Raw genomic sequence first — 25,151 nt, forward strand, 5'->3', positions numbered from 1 at the left:
TTTACAAACTGGCAAAGCGGGAGTTATTAATGGTCCAGTGTACACCTGAGAGCTGTTGTGGGCTGCCCCACCAAAATGCATGTTAATGAGGAACGAATAAAAACTGCCCAGTGTGAAACGGTGGACATTCTTGTTTCTTGCAAGGCAAGAGTCCCAAGTAGCGACTTTAATCAGCAGAAAGGTGAGTCTTAATGACATCTTTAAATGGCTTTGATGAAGGTTGATGAATACATTTTGGACCTGCTGCTTCTGAATCAGAAATAATAATTTGCCAGCCAGAGAATAATATCCAGTTCCACACCATCATAGAGGTCCTGACTGGCACCGCTATACACGGATAGGGTGCGATTGCCAGCCATCCAGGTCCACTCCACCCTCCTGTGAACAGATGTACTCCATGGTCCAGCTGTGTTTAAACCCACCTTTGAGTGCAGGGGCTGACCATGGCCACCAGCGTGAGATGTTTTCTTATTATGGTGCTGATTTAGAAGAAGAAAAAGGATAATCCCAGTTGATAGGGACAGGTGTGTCCAGCCCACTGACCGTGAGCCACAGCTCCTGGACTCTCTTGGCCATTTTCAAAAGCGGCTCTCTCCCCATCATCTCCACTATTTTGGTGTGCTCTCATGATTCTGGCATGTTAGATAGAAAGTCCATTATCTCCTGAAAATAATTTATTCAGAATTTTTCCCAATGTAAGAAATATATCTGCATGTTCAGGCAGCCTGTAAAAACAGCGTTGTGGAGACGTTCCATATGTGCGATCACGTCTGCAGCAAAATAGCATCCTGCGACACAGACGGCAGAGTAAGCATATGTTAAGAACCAAAATCCTACAGACTCAAAAAATTGAGAGTTTCAGGGTGAAGTCTCTCATCTCTCTGTACGTCCTATGTAAATCTGAGCCATCACTTTCAAATGAAAGCAAAGAAGCTTCATCGGACATAGCAGCATTTGTTTCGCGCTGTCTGTCGGCCATCAGAATGTTTCTGCATTTGCAAAAATGTATGTCACACACCGAGAAACTGTGAGAAATGCAGAGTAACATTTTCCAGAAATACACTCGCTGACTCGCTGAGCGAGAGAGAGATATTTAGTAATAAACTACATCAGCGAACACTAGTTATTACTGCATGTGCTCAGATAGACTTGCAGTCATGAATACTTTGATGTTGTGTTGCTAACTGGGACGTTAAGTAACGTGCGGCATGTTCTTTCAGTGCTGGCGATGGATTGTCCATAGCAGACACCTTGTTTCAGCACAGGGGTGTTCATAAATACACTTGATACCAAGACCACTCTAGGTCAAAGGCCGATGATTGATTTTGTAATTGTGTTTTAGATGACCATGTGTCTAGGACACTTGGGTGAAGAGCGGGAGGAGCTATCAAAAGATCACCACCTGGTGATGAATAGAGTCAGATGGTGGGATAAGCCACTGAACCAATCTGGAAGGCCTGAACACCTTGTAAAGTTTTCTGGGATTGTTTGGTGTAAGAGCCTGTCCACACAGCCTTCAGCTTACCTCTGAAAGAAACCTGTCATACATCTACTCCTCAGTGTCATTTGAATAAAAAGTTCACATCAACATTTCTGCGTGATAGAGCTTTAAAGGACATGTCGCACTGAAATCATAATGTAGATTTAGGCTGTTAGTGACCATCTGATGATCCACCGGGATTACTTTGTGCACTTCGGTGACCGGTTTCAAAGTATACGGCATTTGCAGTAAACATCTACGGAGACTTGTAAAAACAAAGTACTTGTGAGTACTCATGTGTTTCTGACAGGTGACGTCGTTACTAGAAGCGTCCCAGCGTGCGCTTCAGTGGAATGTATCCGTTAACGTTAAAGCGCCCTTTCACAGCAGGGCTGCTTCGAGTTGCTTCATGTGGTGTTATGACAACGCAGGAATGTCTGCGTCAGGTGCACACAGCGGGGGGGGCAGAGAGGAGGTGCTGCAGACAGACTCAGCTGCAGCTGTGTCTATGTGCACTCTGATTTCTTTTCTAGTTTCTATGTTTTGTGCTGAGCTGCAGGTCTGCCCTCTGAGTTTTGTTATAGTTTATCTTACTTCCTGTGACCGGGAGTTGCAACCGGCTTTCGCGTGTTTGCGCGTGCAAACTGTCCGTGAGTGGACATGGAGAAGTCCGACGTTTATACTGGATGTGGGCATGTCCTGTCTCTGGCAGTCAGTCTGTGAGCAGGACTTATTTATGGACTTTAACACAATCAGAGAGAATTTGACAAGGTGAGCACAATGAGCTGCAGTTAGGCTGCAATCTGAGCATTTTTTTTCTTTTAATTGTTCACGTGCGGTGTTGTTTTCCTGTTGTTTTTCACGTATAAAAGGTTTGTGTCAACAATCCTGCGTGATTTATAGCTTTGGAACAATAGAACACAGCAGGAATCATAATTTGGCATCGGGTAACGTTGTATTGTGAGGGTGTGGCTTCCAGTCACGTTGAGTACCGTTGGGTTGCCCTGACTTGCGTTGAAACCTCTTCCTTTCTGCGTCCTGTGCTTGACACAGAAAAAATTAAACGTTTAATTTTTGGTGTCTGATTTGCTTCGTCCTTTGCGTCCGTCACAGTGTTCTGGCATTGAGCTACATCGCCTCGGCTCTAGGTTGCATCCACGTGGGTCGTCATGACGCCGCATGACGCAACTTGAAGTGGGCCTTGTATGAAATGGGCTTAAGAATGGAGGCACAGATTAATTCCAAAGTTTACACAAGTGTGATGTTGTGTGACAACTCGTTTTTAAGTGATAACTGTTCATTTTGATCAATGCAGTCACAGTAAAAGCAGCAGCTGTGAGAAGGTTTTTTTGCACCCACGGCAATTAGTCATAAATGCAGCCTGTTAAAAATGCTAATAAGTGTTGTATATAATTATGAAAAATCGAATATATATATCTATATATATATATATATATATATATATATATATATATATATATATATATATATATATATATATATATCTGTGTCATCATGTTGCCTGTACAAATGTCACGGAAACATTCCACGTCCATTAAGTGGCAATAAACAGCTGATATGAAGGTTAAAACAGTGTAACAGCTGTTTTAACCCGCATCTAAACTGTTTTTAAGGGATTATTCAACATTAATTCTCTTAAACGTTCCTTATAGAGATTGACAGTTTTATGACATTTGAGAGAGTCTACAAGCTTAATACTTTATATATTGTTAAAATTCAGCCAGAAGTCCATCTAAATTGGGGGTTAAAACAGCTGACACACACACACACACACGCACAGAGTAAAAAAGTACTTTCATTGAAAGAACACGAAGCAAAAGATGAAAAAAACAAACAAAAAACATTTCACTCACCCCAGTGTAAATGTTTCCAAATAAGTCCACAACAAAAGCCTTCACGCTTGCGCATGATCGCAGTTGCGATCAACAGCCATGGAACGTTCCACTCGTCCTCAGTCACTCGGATCCACAGCCAGAGAGCCATTTTCAAGTTCCACTTGGCCAGAGAATAATATCCAGATCCACTTGCTCTCAGGTTCTTGCTCGCAGCTTTGCCTTGTGGCACATTAGAGAGTCCATTATATCCTGAAAATAGCATCTTCTGAGTTTTTCCAATACGCGACATACATATGCGTATCCAGGCATGTCCGTGATCACAGCAGCAGTAAAACCAACAGCTGTGACAAACAGCAGCATCGCCACACTTTAAGTTCCAAAATCCGACAGACTCTGAAAAAGTTAAGAGTTTTGGGCTGAAGTGTGTCGTCTCTTCTGTAAATCTGAGCCGCTACGTTCGAAGAAAAGCTCCGAAACGTTGTTATCGGACATAACCACATTCGTTTCCCTCTGCCTGTCTCTGTCTGGGATGTTTCTGTTATGCTGTTACCTACGTCACGTGCAGAGAAATGCCGAAAATTGCAGAGTGAGATGTTTTCTGGAAATGCACTTGTTAGAACTAGTGACGTCTAGTTGTCATATCTTCAATAAACACTCATGTTAATTATAAGATATAAACCGACTGACCTAAAATATGAACCTAATTTTGAGCACAAGCTATTACATGTCAGTAACATGAATGGCCTTGAATATTGAAGGAAACTATGTGTGCTTCTTGCTTTTTTCCACAGAGCTGACCATCTGGGATGAAAAAAAAATAAAAGGGAAATAGCTGCAGGATGAAAACATGGCTGCACCCCTTCTTGCACCCCCAGGACCTGACAGCTTCAAGAAATTTACCTCAGAGTCACTTGCTAACATTGAGAAGCGCATCAATGAAGAGAAGAACAAGAAACCACCAAAACCCAGATCAGACAGTAGTCACCGTGACACATCTGATGACAATGAACCCAAGCCCAACAGTGACTTGGAGGCTGGGAAGAGCCTGCCGTTCATCTATGGAGATATTCCTGATGGAATGGTGGCCACGCCACTGGAGGATTTGGATCCATTCTATTTGAATAAGAAAGTGAGTGTTACACAATCACACTTCAACTATGTGTCCCATATTAGTAGTTAAATACTGAAAGGAACACATGAAACATTATGCTGGTGATAGTGCATAGTTTATGTAGAACTTTGTTTTTGGTAGGAGGTGTTGTCCCATTCTCACATTTCATTTTTCAGTGGGGCAGTGCAGTCTTGTTTGAACCCCTGTGTGATAATGTGGGATTTGACCACTTCTGGGGACAGCCTGCACAAACACAGCATCACTTTACATGGAAAGATGGTGTACTGTTTTGTTTTTGGCTGCAATCATTGAAGCAATCATGAAAAGTGCAGTTTTTTCTGTTCCCAGTGGAGAAGGAAAGGCGAGGCAAATGAGAGAGGTGGTTTCGGTAAGTTGTAGTCTACACACCTTGACAGAGTAGCTGAGGTCTCTCGTCTGCACAACCGCCTCAACATGTTTGAGCTCCGGGTCATAAACAAACCACAACACATGTCCACTTTCCACCACATCGTCACCTTCTCTTTGCATTTTCACTTTGTTTGCTGTGTAATTTGCCCAAAAACTCATAGAAAGTGCCATGTATCTATACAACATATGACATACAAGGGCTGTTCCCGGATGTTGGATTATTGTGTCATATCCTCGACTTCCAGGAAGGTAGTCAGGAGGATACCTTTAGCATCCACCCTCAAACGAGACTGCGCTGCCCAATTGAGTAAACTCTTGTGTCCAAGACTGCACTGGGACCAAAAAAATGGCCCTGGTATTTTTGGGCTTGGTGGCCCACCATGATTATTTAAACTATCTGATAGGCCATTTCTCAAAGCATCCTTTAAGGCCGTAGTATCCCAGCTGGCCTCCGCAGCTAGGATGCAGAAGTCCACTGAGAACTCGGCCAGTCTGCGCACCCTGCCTGATCTGAAAGTATCGTTTGGATGGAGTTTGCCCTCTGATCTAGTGGTCAAACACTTTGTGAAGTTCACTGCATAATCCACCATAAGAAACTAAGGTCGGGTATTGACCCTTCCATAGAGCAGTGATCCATGTTAGTGCCTCCCCCCCAAGGGTAAACTGGCAGGGTTGGGAGGGTTACTTTAAAAATGTATTCTGATACAGTTACTTGTTACCTGGTGAAAAATGTAGTCAGTAACGTAATCCAAGTACCATAATATTAAAGTAATGTAATTTGATTACTTTCAATTACTTCTGGATTACTCCAATATCAAATATGCTAATACAAACAAAAGAAACTAAGTATAAATAGTCTTGACCACATAGTACAGTTTATTAAGCAAAAATAAAAGTTTCTTTTACATGGCATGCTCTGTTTTACTTCACATTATGAATTAAGAGCGCCACAATATTGTTTTAAACACACCCATTGTTCACCTGCTAAATTTTCAACAAAAAATGCCAAACAAATGAAGGATAATGAAAACTCAGGCGATGTGCGGATGAATTTGTAATTAAAAGTGGCTTGCAGAACAATATACAAAACAAAAAAAAGTCTGCTACTTGTTCAGTAAACATAAAATTATCTTACTTTAGTCTTTCACATGGCATTTGCACCATGTTTAACATATCAGTCCACTTATTGAACTTTCAAAATAAGAACAACAGCATAATGAAAACCATTAAGTAAATAGTAGAGAATCTTGAATCTTCGACTGGACTAGGTTGCTTGACGTGAGGACGTTTCGCTTCAAATCACAGAAGCTTCCTCAGCTAAAATTCTTGCTGTGGTAGTCTGACTTCTGTCTTGACTCTTGTAGAGAAGAATAAACCAGAAGCCAACAAACGCTGGAGTTTTTTAACCTAACCAGACCCCACCTACCGAGAGGCTGACTGCTATAGGCTAGTGACTAAACAATAGCTCTAATTAGCACCTATTATGCTCTAGTTAGCACTCTCCTAATGACAGGACGGAAGCCTCCCCTGATGACTCTCTCCTGATGACGTGAATGACTCATTACCATGAACAAAAGACTGAAACTGCTTTGACCTGAGTACCACATTGTAAACAGGGGACAAAGCGTGTCTGAGACCCGCTCCGCGGTTAAGGCGCGGAAGCTTCTGTGATTTGAAGCGAAACGTCCTCACGTCAAGCAATCCAGTCCAGTTGAAGATTCAAGCTTCTCTACTATGGAAACCACCTGGACAACTGAGAGCCTACACAGAAACATTAAGTAAATACTGTCAGTAAGGAGGCGTGGTTGCCATTTTAATAAGCAAAGGGCGCATCGCAGCTGCGCATGCGTGGGTCAAACGGGGGAAAAAAAATCCAGCTCCCAAACTCACACCGCTCCCATTGAATTTCATATACAGTAGCATTAGTGGACTGTAAAGGTTAAGGCTTTTACAGGGATTGTTTCAAAGGCTTTAAGCCTTAAGCGACGCATACAATAATGACAGGGGTGCATTGTTATTTTCAAATGCTGGAACGGAATTTATAGGCTTGAAAGTTGGCTGAAAACACACAATTGCAAAGCTCCACCGAGTCCACACAAAGACGGAAAGAAGAGGAACTGTGGTCGTAAACCTCCGTTCATTCTACACAATTTCGCCACAGAAAAGAAAGATCCAGACGGACATAAAAGATGGACTAAAATTGTAAGTTTCTTGCACACATTTATTTTGTCAATATCCTGAAACTGTGCCGCTGTTTTTGTGCATCAGCTTATGACTGTAATGTCGTGCCATGAATGACGTGGCGCGTAATATTGTAAAATTGACATGTTCTATAAACAAACTGCATGCATGCATATATCATTGTATGTCTGACAACTTATCAAAACAAATGTGACACCAAAGAGGTTATATGTGAGACTCACCGTCATTGTCGTCATTATGAAGCCGGCGGAGTAGCGATTTCTCATCCCTGCTTAGCAAATATTCTGCAATATCCACAGTTTCAGTCTCTGGACTTCGTCTAACCATCCGTCAGTTGCCTTCAAGGGTTCAGAAATTTGTTTGTCTCCAACAACTGTTTGTCTTCAACAAGGACTGGTCATTTTCGACAGCAGCACGCTCTTCCTCCTTCGTCAGCACTAACGATAGTTTCTGTACAGATGCAGCACACGCAAGCACAACCAGCTCTTCTTTCCATTTCTGTCCAGTGCCGTACGGGTTGTAACAGGCAATCCACGGAGCTTACAAAAACGCTTTAAATCGTCAACTTTCCAGCGGTTGAAATAATCCAAATCACAGCACTCCTTGCTGCTTTCTGCCACCATAGCTTGTGGGTTGGTAGCTGAAAAATTTAGCCTACCCATAATGCACCACATGGCCTGAGATGTGCATTTCGCTTATTCCGGGTAAGTTCAAGAAACAGGTGGAATATGCCGGAAATCTGTGCATGTTGGCAAAACCACAAACGGAGGAACAAGGTAGACAATATTTCCTTCCATAAGTAAGTGGTTTTGGTTCTTCTTGTCACTTTGTCTGTGATATTTGGATGATAAACAGCTGTATGTCTCCTGCCGTACCTGTGTGGCCCAATGACACGGACCATTAACTCTTCTCTTATGTCTAGTTGATATTTTCCACTGCTAGACCAATGTCTAGTTAAAAAATTGTTCGACAAGACTGGGGATTTTTTTTTTTTTAAATTTGCACCTTAATGAGATTATAATGACCTGCGCTATGCCGCTCAGTCACACCCTCACATAGAGATGTGTACACCCACACCACTGACTTCATGAATGAAACTCGGTCAATAAAGGATAATTGTTAAAAAAAAAAAAAACATATATATATATATATATATATATATATATATATAGCTGCAGGACGCCTCAGCTCAGCAGCTTGAACAGCGCAGATCTGTGTAACTTTCAGCACTAATATTTGAGAATGTGTGTGTGTCATAGTAAGTTTAATACTTTCCTGACATAATTTGTCATTTAATTTTACTGGCTTGATATCCAGATCAAAATGGCATTTTAACACGTATTTTGCGAGCATTTTTCTGAGTGTGTTCAGTCGCGAATCTCCATTGAAAATGCATTAACATCTGGGAACTTCATCAATACTTTGCCCGGTTAGGAGACGTCATGTCGCTGTCCATGAAGGGACGTTTTCGTTTCAAAGAAAAAAAATATATTATATACAGATAACATCATAAAATGCATTAAAATTGTAATCCTGCGAACTAATCCCCATTTTTACTAAATATACCTGTAATCTGAATACATCTTTTTTTCTGTAACTGTAGCAGAATGCAGTTACCTTTTTTTTATGCTAATTACGTAATGCCGTTACATGTATTCCGTTACTCCCCAAGCCTGTAAACTGGTAGTATATGCTACCCTGCTGTGTTCTGTAAGGAATTTTGAAGGCCATGGGGAGAAAACTATGGAACATTGGAGCAGGAAGGAGGAGCAGGTGGCAAAACCGCTGGAGGTGGTGCTGGAGATGGAGCTAGAGATGGAGGTGCTGCAGCCACTTATAGTGGTTGATTATGGGATGCTGGAGGTGATGCTGGTGCTGGGTGTGGGAAAGGTTTTGGCAAGTTGTTTGGTGAGTGCAGTGATTGCGTGCATAACTGTGTTACCTGAGTATTCAACTGTTGATTACTTTCACAAAGATCTGAAGTCTGTTGCTGGTGGTGGTGAAGTAAGTTTCCTTGGGAGGAGAGTGCTTGGTGGATTAATCCTGCCCCAGCTGAGTCCATGTTTTGCCAGATCTTTCTGTTGTATTACACCAAGAATTGCAGCGATACCCAAATGCAATGAGACAGGTTGAATGCTGAAAAAAGGTAACAGATTTATTGAAATTATATTGATGGTTTGGATGATGGTAAGCCAGGAGGAGACACTGGAGGACAGGTCATAGGTGCAGGAATGTAGGTGAGTCATTGGAGTGGGTGGTGGCTCCAGACTGCAAGAGAAGTGAAAAAGACAATGATGAAAAAAACAAAACAAAACAGAGTAATAATTAAAACGCACAAGGAGAGCACAAACTGAGACGACAAGGAACAATGTGAGGCCAGGTTACCACTATCGTAGGCAGAAAGGTGTAGAAGGAATGATCTGGCAGCGTCCTCCTGTTCGGCCCTGGCTTAAGTAGGATGCCGCTGATTAATGCAGGTGTGCCGTAGCCGCAGGTGTAGACAATCAACACCACTGGTAGAGAAACACAGAAGGGAGGGGGAGACAACACAGAGCCCAGGCCAATTCCTCAGACCACAACAAATAGAGCTAGACAACAGTCGATATACTGTACATACTGGTTGAGAAAATGTTGAATGGTTCTCTGATAATCCTCAAGAATGTATATGTAGCAACACAATTAAACTGAATTATTACAAACCTGAGCAACTTAAAGTAGCAAGGGCACCCTGAGAGGAGAGAGCAGAGACCAAAGCAATAAACACATTATTTAATGTCAAAAAAATGTATTTAAATCCACTAATTGAACATCATTTTATTTATTTATAATAAATCTCACCTTAGAAAAGTAGTTTCTTCATTAATTGACTCTTTTCTACAACTTTGTCAATCACTGTGTCAGTATCAAGGGACACAAGGACTTCCTTTTCAGTGGCCATCAGTATAAACGCTTTGAGTTTGCTGGCTGTCAGGCAACTCCTCGGTCTGTTTTTGATGTAGCAGAGGGTTGAAAATGACCACTCACAGGCTACCTGAGTTATTGACAGGGTCAGCAAAAACCTGTGTGCCAATCCACTTTTTATTTATACTCTGTGTGAATTTTCTCCGTATGATGGACTGTGGCTTTCAGCCAACTAATGGACAGCATTGACGGACGTATTTCGACTTGAGTAAATTACATGAAAGCCTGTAAAAATCCATAAATTAGCCGCATCTTTGTATAAGCCGCAGTGTTCAAAATGTATGAAAAAAGTAGCACCTTATAGTCTGGAAATTTCAGAGCTTGTGGGAGTAAATCCTACATTGAGAGGTTGATTTCGTGTTGCTGTAAAGGGGTATCGGGTCATGGAGTATTGGAGACGTTTTATGATTACAAGTACAAGTAAATGAATACGGGATCGGGATCGGTGCATCCTTATTCTGGACTCGCATGCCATTCCAGCAGGGGGTGGTAAATCATCTTTATATTAAAACCGTGAGTGCATGCGTGATTTTGTTGAGTAAGTTCAATGTAAGTACAAAATACAATTGTAAAAGTACATGATTGACACAAGAAAGTGAAAACATATAATTCCATTGTGGTCTAGTTAAAATTCAAAATGACAAAACAGAAATAAGTAAAAGCAAGTAATGAAGATAATAATAATAGTATGTAAATGATAAGAACCTAAACAATTTCTAAATACATTAAGACAGTAAATTAACATTAAAAAATGCATAATTAACAGGAAATGAAAGGACTGAGTTCCTCTTCTAAAAATTGTTGTGGTCTAACATTCTCAAAACATTCTGGACTTACACACCATTCCAACTCATTATACAAGCTTTGCTTAATTTATTGCCACCCTAGAAAAATGTCAGCTACCTATAACACTGTCCAGTCCAGAGCCCATGGATCCCCACAGGCAACGTGCTTGTGTATGTGTGTGTGTGTGTATATATATATATATATATATATATATATATATATATAATATTCATTTTCTGTACCTGCTTACTCCAAACAAGGGTCACAGGGAAGCTAGAGCCTATCCTAGCAATCATCGGTTGTGAGGCAGGGTACACCCTGGACTGGATGCCAGTCTGTCGCAGGGCCACATATAGACAGACAAAAACATTCACACATATGGCCAATTTAGAATCACTAATACACCTAAACTGCATGTTTTTAGAAATGGAAAGAAGCTGGAACACCAAGAGGGAACCAACGCAACCACAGGGAGAACATGCAAAATCCATGCAGAAAGGAAGGTCGGTGTTGCCACAGCAGATCAGAGACAGGTCTGCATGTTGATTTGGCACAGGTTTTACACCGGATGCCCTTGCTGATGCAACTCCACATTACAGGGGGAATGGGCAGGAGTGGTTTGAATGAGGAACCTATGCGCCACATTTATAATGTAATTAGCTCACTTCGTCATACACATTCCTACTTACTTTCAACAAGGTTAATGGACAAGACCAAGCTAAGACCTCTTTCTTCTTTATTTTGCTGTCTCTCATATCAGATATTTACAAAATCATTAATGTCATTGTCTTTGATTATACCAGGGAAAGTGTCTGCGCCCTCTCCTTTCTGGGCTGCTTGTCTCCTCTCCTCATTTGACAGTCATCGCTTACCATTGCATTGTACGTATGTCAATGAGTGTTTCCTAGAGTGTGTGTGTGTGTGTGTTGTCGTCAGCTGCAGGAAATCTGATCGCAGCACTTATGCATCAAAGAGAGGAAGAGGGAACAGCGGTGAGGAATAGAAAGGCGGTGTTGCAGTTCTTGTTTTCCCTTGTGATGAATAAATGAACCCTCAACTTTCTGATTGTGATTAGATATTATATAACAGCTGAGTGGATCCTTGTCATTTGATTGGTGCTTTGTATGTTACGTGACAATATGGTGCCATTTACTGTGCAGATTTGGTTCCACACATTTTTATTTTAATATAATTTAACCTTTTTTGTTTTTTTTTTATTTTAAACCAGGTTAGTCCCATTGAGATTAAGATCTATTTTGCAAGGGAGACCTGGACAATGATAAAGTTTCCAGTTCATCTAACCTGCATGTCTTTACATGTGGAAAGAAATCAGAAGCACTCGGAGGAAACACGCAGACACGGGGAGAACATGCAAACTCCACACAAAAAGCCCACAGGTGGAAATCGATCCCATGACCTTCTTGCTATGAGGCAGCAGTGATAGCCACAAAGCCACCGTGCTGTTTTGTACCATTGCACGCTGCGAACTCTGTCCATGCACACACTAGTGGGGGCAGCGTTTAGCTAAACTTGGTGGAGTTTGTTTTGCTGACAGACGATGATTTGAACAAGCTAATTGATGGTGCTAATTCTTCTAAAACACACACACACACACACACAAAACAAATCCACTACACCATAAGCCGTTTGGAGGCATGAAGAGCTGTTAGGATGAAAACCTGGGCATCTTTCTGACGGGATTTTTCCCTGGACTAAGGAAGTACATGAAGGTTTTTTTTTTTTAAATCATGGATGACATTGTCAGAATTATTTTTGAATTATCTAACTGTTTTTCCAAGTTGACGAAGATGAATTTTTAACTCCTATTTAAAGTTTGTGTTGGACTGTTGATGTCAAAGAACCAGTGATGCACCAAAATGTAAGTCCCTTTTCTGTTGTATATAAATTAATATAAAATCAAATGACAAGGATCTATTTTTGCCGTTATATAGAACAAATAATGAATGTTTTACATTCTTTCAATGGAACGAATATTTAATTTGGTGAAAGCTGGAATGTTCATTCGTCTTTGCCTCCTTGAATGGAACATTCCAGCTTTCACCTCATGAAATATGCGCACCATTGAACTCGTAAACATTCAAAATATTTACGCTTCTGTATGTAGTACTGCAGGATGAACAGGATGGGCTTGATTGAGGAGTTGCCAGTTTTAACTGGTTCTGTGAAAATTTGTTTTCAGATTTGAATGTGGGGTTTCAGGTTACATGGAAATTTGCTGAGACAAATAGGAATTATACAGTGCAGACAGAATGGTTTGACAGCTTTCAAGTTATTGTTGACACATAAGTCATGTTGTTACATCTGTGGAATTGATAGTTTATGTGCTAAGAGGCACTTCCTTTGAATTCCAGCATGTCGCAATGTGTATACTATTATATCCCCATTATCTCTAGATGTGGCTTTGCCAATTATGCTCTGTTTCTCCATTCCACCTCCGCCTCTGTTTCTTTTTCCTGGGTGTAGTAAATTAGAGCGAGGGCCAGGCTTTAATGCTCCGTCTGCGTCCTCAACCTCTGATGACACAGCATCCTCCTGCACTGAGCTGAGTGAGAGAAGGACGGGGAGTGCCTTCTCTGCTAGCTTGGTTGTGATAGAGGAGGGTGGGGTAGAGAATGGAAAGTGGGATTTTGCAGCAGGAAGAAGGGGAATGACACATTGTTACCTCCACCAACAAAGTTGGAGAAGGTTATGTTATCGCCCCTGTTTGTTTGTTTGTCTGTTTGTGAACAGGATGGAGCCCACAATTTTTCATGTGTCATTATGAATTTTTTTTTACTGAAGATTCATATCCTGACAGGCAAGAACTGATTCAGTTTTCAAGGTCACAGGTCAAAAAGCAAAGTCAGGAAAAATCTTTGAATACTGGAAAAATCCCTATCTTTAACATTGAATGAATTTTCAAAAATTCATAACTCTGTCACAAAAGATTGAATTTCTTTCATATTTGAGAGGGTTATGTAGAATGGTATCCTTTATCGGCTGACAAAGGTTGATCTGGGTCAGATCCAGATTACAGTGTTTGTGTCCATTTAAATGTAACATTGAAAACCTAAGTTCAATTTATTTAGTTTATATAGAGCCAGGTCTAACCTTACCAACCCCTAGCGCAAGTACACAGGTGACAGTGGTAAGGAAATCTCCCTCTGATGATACTGAGGAAGAAACCTCAGTTTTACATATCATTGGGTTGGTGTACGTATATTTCGTCCTCTGAAATATATTTAATCCACATATGCAGAGTCTACACTCTGCATATGTGGATTAAAGACACTCCGAAAATAATGTAATTGTCCCTATGCTGCCTGCCCACCCATTCCTTCTCCCTTCTTCTACTTGACCATCTCAGGTTTGGCTTGTTTCCCTCTGCAGCTTTCTGCATCACTTTCTCTCTCCTCCTCTCCCTGTCTTTTTCTGTCTTGCTCTCTTTGATGCTGTCCCATACCTCTGCAGGCTTCTCCATATATCCCTGCTCCAGTGTTCCCCCCCTCGCACTCTCTCACTTAGTCACTTGCTCATTGTGTATTACACATACATATGCGTCCTGTCCTTTCTGCTGCAGTTTGCATCCTTATTCATGCATAAACTAATTTTCTTGATGACACTACAGACAACTGGGGACATTTTACTAGCTCACTTTAAATATGTACAGATTGCTCCATATATATTTGGACATTGACCAAACATCTATTTTAGCTATTACACCATTGTAAGCAAATAATATGATCTTGTGGTGCAAACTGTCAGCTAATTAACAGTGACAGCACCTTTTCTCTGTGGTCTCCCATTTGTAAGGGACCAAAAATAGTTGAAGACTTGTCTACTGAAATGCTTTGTGAAAATGTGTGTGTTGCATATCTCTTGGAGTTTAGAGAAGTCATTAAGAAATGGAAAGAAAATGGCAGTGTATGGTAAATCTGCCAACCAAAGACCTTAAAAAGTGAGTGACCACGCATGAAGGAGATGTGTGAGGGAAGCCAAAATACACTTATGGCCTTTGGGAAGGAGTTTGATAGCTGTGAGTCATTTGTTACCCATTGCTTTTGTGTAGTTGCATTACCTAAAAGACATTATTGTCTAAAAGAAATATACTTTTGAAGGGGCAATGTGGTGGAATATGGGAAAAAGAGGAAAAAAGCAGAGATCCTTACACTTTGTTTGACTTCTGTTTCATTGCAGATGAGATGAAACCAAGATAATTGTGTAATCATTTCATTTGTTAATATGCATCCATTCCTGTATTTAAGGCCTGTAACACATTCCCAAAAAAAAAAAAAAAAGTTGGGATGGGGACAGTTCATTCAAAATGTAATTTTTAACCATTCGTTTTTAAAGCCACTTTTCTTGAAACAAGCATGAACATCTCCAAGTCACTGCATATGAATGCTTTGGGCTTAATTTACATCAGTCATTGGGAAATACAAGCAATATGATACTTTATGGTCAATCTTCAAATCAAATTTACGTGACCATGCTGGAAGAAGACTTGTGATGGTAGCAATGATTTAACCAATATACGAGGTCTATTAGAAAAGTATCCGACCTTGTTATTTTTTTCAAAAACCATATGGATTTGAATCATGTGTGATTGCGTCAGACAAGCTTGAACCCTCGTGCGCATGCATGAGTTTTTCTACACCTGTCGGTTGCGTCATTCGCCTGTGAGCAGGCTTTGAGTGAGGAGTGGTTCACCCCCTCGGCGGATTTTCATTATCAGGAAATGGCGGAATGATTTGGGCTTTTTTCCATCAGAATTTTTTCAGAAACTGTTAGACTGGCAGCTGGAAACCATTCGAAAAATTTATCTGGCTTTCGGTGAAAATTTTACGGGCTTCACAGAGAATAAGGACTGTTACTACAGCTTTAAGGACGGCTTTAAGGACGCTCGGCGCGCCGCGCTCCGTGCCGCCATTGAGAGCCACAAACCACCGGATCATTTCTAAACGGATGGCTCTGTGGATCCGAGACCGTCGTGTGCACTTTCTCTGGTTATCACAAGAGCTGGACATCAGCCATTTTCCAGCAGATTTCACTTTTAATAAGAGGTTTTGTCATGGAAAGCTGAGCGGAGGCTTCGCGCGTCACGACCGATTTGCTGATGGAGCGAGACAAAGGAACACCTCTGTTTTGGTCTCACAGGACAGCTTTGAGATGGCGTTCAGACAGCTGTCGGTGGTTTTTCCATCGAGTGATTATCCGAGAAATTGTGGATGTGCCTGGACATGCCAGAACATGTCCCGTGAGGCTTCATCGACGTGCGAAGCCTCCGCTCCTCTTTCCATGACAAAAACTCCTGTAACAGTGGAATGTGCCATTCATTTCCAAACTGGACGCTGTGTTTTATCCGGGACGTCATCTGACTAGCACAGGAATTGTGAAAAGACGTGGACATCAGCACTTTTTCGGCACATTGAGACAGACGTGTGGAGGAATTCCGCGCGTCGCGGCGGTTCAAGCTTGTCTGACACAATCACACGTGATTCAAATCCATATGGTTTTTGAAAAAAAAATAAGGTCGAATACTTTTCTAATAGACCTCGTATTTACAATAAAATGCCCTTGTCTCATTGTTTATTTTTTAAAAGTATTACAAAAATGAAGTTGACTGCACAAAACATGAAGTTCCAAAAGTGTTTTATTGAAGGTGTTCTTTGCTGTAGGGACCAACTTAACCAGAAAAAAAAAAAAAAAAGAAGAAAGCCCAAGGCACTTTTGTATAACAATAATATTAAAAAGATTTTATTTTCAAGGCTGTTTCATTATAAAAAAAAACATTAAAGACATTCCAAGCACCATCCCACGTGCTACCGCACAAACAGCCTTCTTCAGGGTGTACACCCTGAAGAAGGCTGTGAGTTGGTATTCACCAGGGGATAATCCCGACTTCAGTTAGTAAAAGTAAAAGGGAAAAAATATGTGGTAGGACGTTTACTTCTGGTATGTGGAATGTCTTTTAAAGTTTTTTAAAACATGAAATAACTATTAAAAAAGACTAATACTTTTGGAAAAGAAGAGTGTCTTGTCCCCCCCCCCCCCCCCTTTTTTTTTCCTGATGAAAACTTTTGGGTTCATACTATGTACAGTGGAAGTTAAAGTAAATGTAAGAATCTTTGCATTTTCCATATGATCCCAACTTTTTTTTGATTTGGTGTCGTACCCGTTTATCTTATTTTTTTAGGCTATTCTGTTAAAACTGGGGTTGGCAATCTGACTTGAGCATATTAAGGTCAAAACATCTGTTTTGTCCTTGTTGCTGTGGTAAGGAGCAAAAGATTATTTTTTATTTTTTATTTTTTTAACTTCTGACAGCAAATGTTGTCACAGTGCACGGCTTTCGTGGTCACAATCAGAGGTGGCGGAATTGTGCCACCTCTGGCTAGGAAATGGGGATGTTTCTCATATTATGATCTCGGGTCTATATATCGCATAGTAGGGATCATAGATCAGTTTGAATCCATCAAAACCCTTGAAATGGGTGTGTTTCAACAAGACAACAACCCAAATACACCAGCAAGCGAGCGGCATCTTGGTTCCAGACCAACAAGATTAAGGCTATGGAGTGGCCAGCCCAATCCCGGGACCTTAATCCAATGGAGAACTTGTGAGGTGACATTAATAATGCTGTTTGGGGCAAAACCTAGAAATGCAGAGGAATTCTGGAATGTAGTCCAATGGTGCTGGGCTGGAATACCTGTTCACAGGTACCAGAAGTTGGTCAACTCCATGCAAAACAGATGCAAAGCTGTTCTTGGAAACAGTGGTTGTACAGCTAAATATTAGTTTTGTGATTCACAGGAAAGCTAAATCTTCAAGCATTTTTCAGTTTATACAGTACATGTACTTACTCATGTGAAGTGCCTTGAGGCAGCTTTGTTGTGATTTGGCACTGTACAAATTAAATAAATTGAATTGAATTAATTGTTTGAGTTTTTAAAGAAAAAAGCAGGCTTTATTTATTTGAACAGACTAATACTACTTTTTCTTCACTTTCTGAAAAGTAATAAGAAATTTGATAAATTTTTCTTCATGTTTTGATTGTAAATAGAATGTGCAGTGTTCCCAATGCATTTGCATGTATGGAAATAAAAGCTATTATGTATAAGGATTCTGAGCATTACTCACTTTCTTTAAACACACTGCTATTATTTTGCTGCTATTGTTTTCAACGCACCAGGTAATTTTCTGCCATTCCCAATTTTCTCAGCTGTGCTCTTGACACCCCATCATAAGCTTTCTCGAAATGCACAAATGTACAGGTCAAGTTTTTCTTGTCTTCTTGGTATTTGTCTCTCAGGAATCTCAGAGCAAATGTAGCGGCTGCACTCTGCGTTGTCTTGTTATGACTCCGCCCATTCGCTCCCCTCGGGACGCGAACTCACAAGCTCTGGCATGGGAGTCAGACTCTCTATCCCGAAGGCTAAAACCCAGGGCTCTGGCCTTGTGACCAGAGAATCCTTTTGAGCTGTTGGGAGTGAGGTTTACTAACTACATCTGCACAGCGATACCTGCTGGCCTCTGTTACACTAACATTACATCTGGCCAGTTGCTGTTCTACTCTCCATCCTCCTCATAGCCACCCTCATTTCAGTGGCATTACTTTAGTCTCAAAACTTGAAAAAAAAATAATCAGAAAACACCTAGAAATGCCTGTCCAGTTCTGGAACAATATTCTTTGGACAGCCAAAATCAAGATTAACTTATCAGATTGATGGGAAGAGAAGAGCATGGAGAAGGAAAGGAAGAACTCATGATCCAAAGTATATGTTATCATCAAGCTGGAGAAAGTTTAATGGCTACTGATGGAAGCAGGATAATGAATTTTAAAGGGCAGATGTGTATAGGCCTATAATATCTTCTCAGATTCAACTAAATCAGAATAGCCTTTATTTGCCAAGTATCTACAAGAATACAAGGAATCTGTTAAAGAATCTGACTGGTTTGAACTGCACTCTCTCTGTACAAGCATGTATACACTAACCACTAAATAATTCACAGTAAAAATGTGAAATAAAAATGTGTGCACAGGGGAAACAGACAAACAAATTGAAGTTGTACAGGTAGTTTAATTGTTAATCTGTGTGATAGCCTGTGGAAAGAAACTGTTCCTGTGTCTGGTTGTTTTGACGTACAGAGCTCTGAATCATCTCCAGAGGAGAGGAGTTTAAACTGCTTGTGTCCAGGGTAGGAGGGGTCTGCAGAGATGTTGCCAGCTCGTATCCTGGTCTTGAACAGTGTAAATCCTGGATGGAGGCCAGGCTGGCTCTGATGATTTTTTTTTCTGCACACCTGACAGTTCTTTGATGTCTGTGCCTGTCATGTTTGGAGGCAGAAGGAAGCCAAACATGACAGGCAGATGGAGATGCACAGGACAGACTGGATGATGGGAACTTCCTGAGCTGAGAAAAGTACATCCTCTCCTGTGCCTTTTTCCTGATGGATTCTATGTAGGAGGTCCACTTCAGATCTTGGCAGATGGTGGATCTCGGGAACTGGAAAGTGTCCACAGTAGACACAGTGTTGTTGAGGATGGGGGGGTGGGGGGTAATGGAGGGTTCCTCCTGAAGTCTGCTATCATCTCCACAGTCTTGAGCAGGTCCAGCTCCAGTTTGTTCTGACCACACCTCCTGTCTGTATGCAGCCTCATCACCATCCTGGATGAGACCATTGATGGTGATATAGTCCACAAACTTGAGGAGTTTACTAGAGGGGTTCCCTGAGGTGCAGTCATTTGTATCAAGGGAGAAGAGCAGTGGGGAAAGCACACCCCTGAGCCTCACCTTCTGTGTCCTGTCCATCAGGAAGTTGGAGATCCACTGATAGGTGGGAGCTGGCACAGAGAGGTTGGAGGATTTTTTTTTGTGGAGAATGCCAGGGATGATGGTGTTGAGCTGAAGTCCATGAACAGGATCCTCACGTACGTCCCTGCAGAGTCCAATTGCTGCAGGATGTAATGCAGACCTATGTTGACTGCATCCTCAACTGATCTGTTTACCCGATAGGTGAACTGCAGGGGGTCCAGCAGTTGTCCAGTGATGTTCTTCATGTGGCTCAAAAGACTTCATGACTACAGATGTCAGGGCGATGGACCTGTAGTCATTTAGTCCTGTTATGAAGGGTTTCATTGGGACTAGGATAATAGTGGAGCATTTGAAGCAGGGGGACCTCGCACAGCTCCAGAGATCTGTTGATAATACAGGTGAAGGTAGGAGCCAGATGATTAGCACATGCTCTCATGGCATGGGGGAGAGACAACATCAGGTTCTGGAGCCTTTTTAATCTTTTATCTGCAAAACTGCTGGCATAATTTTTCTTTGCAGATTGTTAGTGTGGGTGGGGTTGCAGAGGGGAGGGGAGGCGGGAAAGAGGTGTCCAGGAGGGCAAGTAGTCCATTGTTGTTGGGGTGTGTGAGGGCCTCTTTCAAATCTGGTTTAAAAACATTCAGCTCCTCAGCCAGTTGGGGGTTGTTCACAGGTGGAGGGATGGTCATTGAGAATTGTTTTTTCCGCCTATCAGAGTAGCTCCTCTTTGCTACTCTGATCTGCTTTGTCAGCATGTTCCTGGCCTTCTTGTACAGGAGCCTGTCCCCACTTCTGTAGGCCTTCTCCTCAGCCTGGTGGAGCTGCTTCAGTTTCCCAGTAAATCAAGGTTTGTTGATGCTGTATGTGCAGTAGGCATGTGAATGTCATCACTGACAGTGATTCGATATGCACCTCGATACACTACCAGCGATACAATACATATAGTGATACATGACAATACTGACGACGATGTAATACAATTCACCCCTGTTCCCAGTTCAATACGATTTGATACGTATTTGATTGCAGTTCAATTCCTCACAATGTGATATGCTGCGATAGGATGCGGTTCAACATGATGCAAAGAAATTATACCAAACATTTAAATAGAAAATAAGAAGCTGCAATTCAGTATGGTACTATGGTATTCTTCTTCTTCTACTAGAGGCAGGGAATTTGTTTTACTCCTTATAAGCAGCAAATTTACCAGATTCAACATTAAGGAACAAGAATTGGTTCCATCATATTTGGAACCTGTTTCATTACACTGTCAGAACTTAAACAGTACAATAAACAGTAAGAGATCGTCACCCTCACTGAGTGACTTAAAGTGTGTCACTCATAGGGATGGGTATTGATAGGATTTTAGCGATATCGATGCCATTATCTATTCTGCTTATCGATCCGATTCCTTATCTATTCCCTTATCAATACCTCTTGTGAATTTTCTGTGTACTAAAAGTAGGCTTTACAGGTTTTCTATGTCAACAACATTTTATTGAGTCTTACAGTAAATAAATATGAAATTGGTCACCGTATTCTTGATCTCTGGACATAATTAAAAATAAAGTTTGTAGTTTTTGTCAAAAGCATTTCCTTTCAGACATTTTGGCATGAATGTCTCTCCATACCTCTGAGCTGAGCTCATCTGGCTGCTGCACATCAGCGCAGTATGTCTGGGAGGAAATGTTTTTTTTGGGGAGGGGGGGAGGAAAAAAAAACATTTTGATTGATTGCAGTTTGTTTGTATTACAGCATTTGGAAAAATGTGTCAATTGATTTAAATGGTGTTTCACTTTGAATTTATTAATTCCGACTGGACTCTATCGTTCTAACTTGACTCGGCAGAGAGCCGCGCAGCATTTGGAGCTGTGTGAACAGAATGGAGGACAATTCTCATTTCTTTCTCACAACAAGATGAGTCCCAGTTAAGCTGGGCTTACACTGTGTGAGTTTTGGCTCTTTTTCAGCTGATTTTTCACTCGTGCAAGAATTTTTTGGATCGCGCCGAGTTTCAGCCTAATCGCGTGTCCTGCATCATGTAGTATACATGGAGTAACGAGCTGCGTTTAACCTCTCACAACCACCTCCCGATCGGCAGTCATATGGTCGGATGAAAATCAAACCTGTTTGATATTCTGGTCGGCCGTCGTGAGGGTTCCGCGCTGTTGAAGCAGCACTACAAGCGTCTCTCGCACTGTGCATGTGCAAACACCGGTGAGAGCATAAACAGTGATCATCTCTTTGGGAGACCAGCTTCTGTTTCTTTTTCCCCCCATTATTCTTCAACTTATTTAAAGTCTTGTATTTTTTTCCCATTGACAGTTTTTGTAAAAATAAGAAATGTAAATAAAGTTTGAAAAAGAAAAAGAAAAAAGCTTCTGTTTATGTTTTGCTTCCGGAAACACGAGTCCGACATGTGGATTTTGAACATACAATGTGAGTAGTCAGATTGTATCAGAGCATCGGGCCGTATAGTGTGAGAACATTAATCGTGCGCTTTTAAGCTGCGTTCACACCGGCCGCAACGCGAGCGACAGTGGCAACAGGTTGCCATGTAATCCCTATGGAAGGATGCGTTGTGGCACCAAGGCACGCTATGCGCAATATCGCGTTGCGTCGCCCTCCTCCCCAATTTGAAAAATCTGAACTTTTTCGTCTTGTTGCACTGCGATGACCAATCAGGGACTGGATATGTAGTGACGTGGAGATGTCTGGAGTTTGACTGAGTTGGATGTGAACATGTCCTGTCTCTGGTCGCCAGCCTGTGAGCAGGACTGATGTCCCTTTTGTCCTTTATTTCACAATTATGACAGAGTTTTTGGGGGAAGAACGAGCAGCATCCCCACAGCAGCGGCAGCGGACATTTTTTTTTTTCCACGTGCGTGCTCAAGCGAATCATCCATGAAGATTATTTTATTTATTAACTACACAGATGTATAATAAAACAAATGGTGACTGGTTTTATAAACACAATTATGACAGAGAGCGAGCAGCAGCACCGCGGCAGCAGACAGGATTTTTTAAAAAAGTGTTTCCATGTGCGCACGTGACAGGACAGGAGGTCCTCAAACTGGGTCCTGCAGAGGTGGAAGGACCGCTGAAAGCGACTGTCATCCAGACGCAGCTCCTGCAGCAAATAATGATACTCCCAGATTTGGGAACGTCTCATGAGGATGTTGTGAACCCAGGGACGGCGCTGGCGACGTTTGTCAGCTTTCCACAACAATTAAGAGCACAGCAACTCGCTCCGTGTGATCAAGGTCCGCCATGTTAACTTGACTGACAACTGGAGCCGGCAAGCGGAATGGAAGCTCCTCCTGTTTAATGACGCACCGGGGTGAATTTTCGCAGCGAAAGCAGAGCGACACACCAGGTGGCGACAGACGCAAATTTGTGGCGGCATTACAGACCCTGCAGGGGTTCTGTAATCAACATAGAGACATGATCATTTTCCCAACAAACACCCCGCAAAACAACGGCTTCTCTGAAGGACCGATAAGGGAATCGTTCAGCAAAAAGGCTATTGATGTTGGTGGATCGAATCATTTCTTAACGATACCCAAAAAGAACCAGTTCTCAATACCCAACCCTAGTCACTCATTGACAGAGTACTGCCTTGGCAAAAGTAATTTGAGATACTTTTCTCACCAGTTTTGTTGGAGCTTAGTTTACAATCTACTTCAGAGGAATCAGAGTTAGGGGGAGCACGGTGGCCATATCAATACCGTGCTTTCTCTTCAAATGAGTCTCTAAATTTGTTGGACTGCCAGTGTAAGATTTAGCAGCACACCATTCTTTACAAAAGACCTGCGTCTTGTCAAATTTCCCATCTTTAAAAAAAAAAAATCACCAAACGCCTGATTTAAATGTTTAGGTGTATCAAAAACCTCCTCCAACTGCTTACTGCTGTTCTCGCGGACCTCCATGTTTGTTGTGGTAGAAATGTGCTTTCGTAAGCCAGAAAGCAAAGCGGTGATGGTGCATTCAGTGTATCTCACTGCACACTGAATGAATCGATACACTCGCATCGCGCACGTTTGTATCTAGATACAGATTTGTACCGATTAATCTCCACATGCCTAATGTGCCGAAGATTTGGACTGCACACAGGCCCTCACAGAAACTGATGTGAGACGTCACAGTGTCAGAGAGTCAATGAATGTCTGTAGATGCAGCTTCAAAGATGCTACAGTCTGTGCAGTGAAAACACGCCTGTAGCTCCTGCCTCGGCTCATCCATCCTTACCGTCTTACCTATTATGCTGATCTGATCAACAGAAACAAGCATAACTCGAAGTTCTTGTTTGACACAGTGGCAACACTTATTCATGGACAAGTCCCTCTCCTTTTCCAGCACAAGATTTCTTGGACAACAAAATAGATGACATTTGGTTAAACATATCCCAGCATGCCTTAGCCCAGCCACTACACCCTGCTATTGAGGTGGGTAACATCACTGAGGTTTTAGCTACATTTACAAAATTTGATAGTATCTCACTAGGCATGATGACAAAACTCCTAACGTCTACAAGAAGCACAACGTGCTTATTTGATGCTATATCAACAAAACTGTTTAAGGACCTGTGGTCCACTCTTGGGCCGACTGTGCTGGAAATTATTAATCTCTCATTAACCTCTGGATCTGTTCCTAAATGTTTCAAATCTGCAGTGATTAAATCATTACTTAAGAAATCTAATCTTGACCCTAGTGTATTGAAGAACTATATGTTGTGTGGGCCGCCAGAAGAGGAGGTACTGCTGGCCCACCACCAAAGGGCGCCCTGCCTGAAGTGCGGGCTTCAGGCACCAGAGGGCGCTGCCTCCACGGACACAGCCGGGAGTGGCAGCTGTCACTCATTCTTCATCATCGCACTCCATAAAACCCAGACGTCATCTCCACCTCATCGCCGAGATATCGTACTTCATTGGAGGTAAAACTCTCAGCCGTTGCTTTTGCTTTTGTCTTTTCTGACAAGTGTTTGTTACACAGTGTTTGTAGTCAGTTCCGTGAGTGCTTGCAGCCGGAGGCTGAGTGTGAGAGACGTGGAGAGCTGACGTCTTCGCTCCCCACGCTATTCTGTGATAAGTACTCTCAACTGCTGCACGTACCTGTTTTCTGAGTGAGAGGTGGAGGTGGCATTCCCACCGTTGTTGTTAATGGGTGTGCACACACCTACACTTGACTGTCTTTGTTCTCGCCAGCAGTACCAGATCCGACAGTCGGGGACGGTGATCACCTGGGAATTCGGGACTTGGCGGCTCCAGTATTCACCAGGTTCGGTGGCGGCGGAAATCGTGTGGTTCCGGCTCTTCTCAGGACAGACGTCTTCTATCCTCGAGCCTGCCCACACGTCACCTTTGTTGATTGACTGTAATCTTATTCTGAGATTGTCTGTATGTTCGTTGTGCTCCTTCACAACATTAAATTAATTTTTGGCTCATCTATTGACCGTTCATTTGAGCCCCCTGTTGTGGGTCCGTGTCACTACACTTTCACAACACTATAGGCCGATATCAAATCTATCATTT

At 41.9% G+C, this 25,151-nt stretch overlaps 1 protein-coding gene across 1 annotated transcript in view; it reads left to right on the forward strand.

Moving 5' to 3' along the window:
* The window catches only part of LOC117507030 (sodium channel protein type 8 subunit alpha-like), a 195,911-nt gene that overhangs the window by 26,528 nt on the left and 144,232 nt on the right, over positions 1-25,151 (forward strand). The window contains 1 exon segment of the mRNA XM_034166715.1: positions 4,128-4,465. Coding sequence (XP_034022606.1) covers positions 4,184-4,465 — 282 coding nt within the window. The 5' untranslated portion in view covers positions 4,128-4,183.

Source organism: Thalassophryne amazonica, chromosome 3, assembly GCF_902500255.1.
Source record: "Thalassophryne amazonica chromosome 3, fThaAma1.1, whole genome shotgun sequence".
Classification (NCBI taxonomy): Eukaryota; Metazoa; Chordata; class Actinopteri; order Batrachoidiformes; family Batrachoididae; genus Thalassophryne; species Thalassophryne amazonica.